A 2,348-nucleotide genomic window follows, 5' to 3' on the forward strand; every position below is an offset into this window, starting at 1 on the left:
CACCGCCTGAAATTTCCTTGAGCCATTTCCCCTCTCTCCCTGCCTGTCCCCCCTTCCAAGAACAATAATGAATTAAAAAGCTGCACTCTCGTTGTGTTAAAAACACTCCTTTTATAAATAATTTAATGTCTTCCCTCCCCACCAAACGCCAGTTGCCGAACAGGAGAAGAGGTTTCTTTTTGGCACAGTGATGCATCGCTTTGCGGTACAGACCCTACGGCTCGGGAGCAGCCCTCGGCCCCCAGCCCACCCTCCCCGGTGTCCAGCGCATCCTCGGCAGAGTCACCCCCCCACCTCCACCTGCTGCTGCGCTGCCCAGGGCTTGGGTGGCAGGAGATGGGGGGAATGAAAGAGGACGGCAAGGGGGTGGCTGAAGTCAAGTAGTCTCAGCGAACAGTAAGAAGCACTTGAGGCTCATGGCTATGTCCACGCGACAGGTATGTTGGATTTCTCCCCCTTTTTTTCTTTCGTTTTTGGGTTTGGTTTTGTTTTTTGTTTTTTGTTTTTTTTTTTTTGGTCTAAGTTAAACCCGCTGTCATTTCACTAAGGCACAGTCACCGAGGCTTTTCTTTGGAGGCTTTGGTCGCCTCTGGAGTTAAAGTGCGGGACCGAAAGTCTCCTCCTTTCCTCTCCCCGGGCAGGCCCCTTGCAGGGGAGGAGGAGCGAGATGGTGGTGGGGGGATGATGCTCCGTTAAGCCCGGGGGTTTTCCACGGCGTACGGCTGGAACGACCCTCCCGACGCCGGCTGCAGCTGTCCGGTCCACCGGAGGGGCCCGTAGAGAGGGGAACCGGGCGGTGGCCCCCGCCCGACTTTAGCGAGGGCTGCGGGGAAGAGAGGAGCCCGCGGCCGCTCTGCCACCGCCTCACCGGGGGCCAGCGCTCGTCTCCCGCCCCCCAGCAGCACTGACGGTGGCTCGCCCATCCCGTAGCCACAGAGCTGCAGGAGGCCTCCCCCGTAGAGAGCGGCGGCAGGCGGGGGCTGCGCAGCAGGGGGATAGGGGAGCAGCGGGTACGAACCGGGCAGCAGGTGCGGGGCCGCAGGAGGCGCCGGCCAGAGCAGGCGGGCGGGCGGCGGGGGCGGCTGCGGGGCGACTCGGGGGGACCGCCGGAGGATGCTCTCGATGGCGAAGGAGCTGGAGAACTTGGCTCCGCCGCTCCCCGCGGCCGCTCCCCCGCCGCTCCTCGCCGCCGTCTCCTCCTTGGCAGGGCCCGACGCGCAGTTGCAGGGCGAGGATGCGCAGCAGCACCGCGGGGAACAACCGCTGGGAGCAGAGCCGGCTCCGGCCCCTTCCTGAGCCGGTGGAACGGTGGCGGCGGGGCGGGCGGGCTGCGGCGGCAGGGGAGCGGTGGCGGAGGCACGGCTGAGGCGCTTGCGGCGGCGGCGGAAGACACCGTCGGCGAAGGTGTACTCGCTGCTAGGGTTCAGCATCCAGTAGTTATCCTTGCCCCAGGGTCGCGCTGGGTCGCGGAGCACCTTGACGAAGCAGTCGTTGAGGGAGAGATTGTGGCGGACCGAGTTGCGCCAGCCGGTGTAGGCGCCGCGGAAGAAGGGGAAGCGGCTCATCAGGTAGTCGTTGATCTCGGCTAGGGTCAGGCGGCCGCCGGCCGAGTCGCGGATGGCCATGGCGATCAGGGCGATATAGGAGTAGGGCGGCTTAGGCCGACGCGTGTAGGGTTTCCCCTTGCTGCTCTCGGCTGCTGCTGATACCGGCGGCGGCTGCGGGGCGGGGGGCGGCGGCGGTGGTGGGTGCCCCGGCCTCCCGGCCCCGCCGCCAGGGCTGTTGGCAGTGCAGTCGCCGTCCGAGCCCAGCTCGCTGTCAGCCGGCGCCGGGGAGAGGGACCCGCTGCCTTCCTGGTCGCTGCCTGCGCCCAGCTTGTCCTCGTAGTGCTGCGAGAATACCTCCAGTTTCATGGCGGTGGAGTGATGTCGTCCACCCCTGTACCCTGAGACCCCAGCCCCTCGGTCAGGCCAGCCGTGGAGCGCCTTGCCCTTGGAGGCGGCTTGGACAGCTCCGAGAGAGCAAGACAGTGCAGGAGACGGGCTCCGTAGCCCGGAGGTGGCTGGCGGGGGCTGGCCCCCTCCAGGCAGCGAGGCGGGGGACAGGGCTCTTCCTCCGGCTTCTATCTTCTTCACCTCCACAATGATCGCTCTCGTTCTGCCCCCCTTTTTGTCCTGCTCGCTCTTTACTCTCGCTGCTCCATGGGGAGAGGGCGAGAAGGCCCCCGTCGAGCCCGGTTCAAGAAGGGGCTTCAGCCGGTTGATGAAGCCGGCTCCTCTCCACGTCTCCCCCGCTCTTCCCACCCCCGAGCCCCGTCCTGCTCGGGGGCGCTGCTGGTGTTACCGTCC

At 65.9% G+C, this 2,348-nt stretch overlaps 1 protein-coding gene across 1 annotated transcript; it reads right to left on the reverse strand.

The window, feature by feature from the left end:
- Nucleotides 1–692: 692 nt before the first annotated feature.
- On the reverse strand, nucleotides 693–1,913 carry FOXQ1 (forkhead box Q1). Its single transcript, XM_054381972.1, has one exon. The coding sequence runs from the start codon at nucleotides 1,911–1,913 to the stop codon at nucleotides 693–695; it is 1,221 nt and encodes a 406-aa protein (XP_054237947.1).
- Between the last annotated feature and the right edge of the window lie 435 nt (nucleotides 1,914–2,348).

Source organism: Indicator indicator, chromosome 6 (genome assembly GCF_027791375.1).
Source record: "Indicator indicator isolate 239-I01 chromosome 6, UM_Iind_1.1, whole genome shotgun sequence".
NCBI classification, from domain to species: domain Eukaryota; kingdom Metazoa; phylum Chordata; class Aves; order Piciformes; family Indicatoridae; genus Indicator; species Indicator indicator.

What these genes read in the sequence shown, in the direction of transcription:
- FOXQ1 (XM_054381972.1), bottom strand. Translation starts at nt 1,913, where the DNA reads ATGAAACTGGAGGTATTCTCGCAGCACTACGAGGACAAGCTGGGCGCA.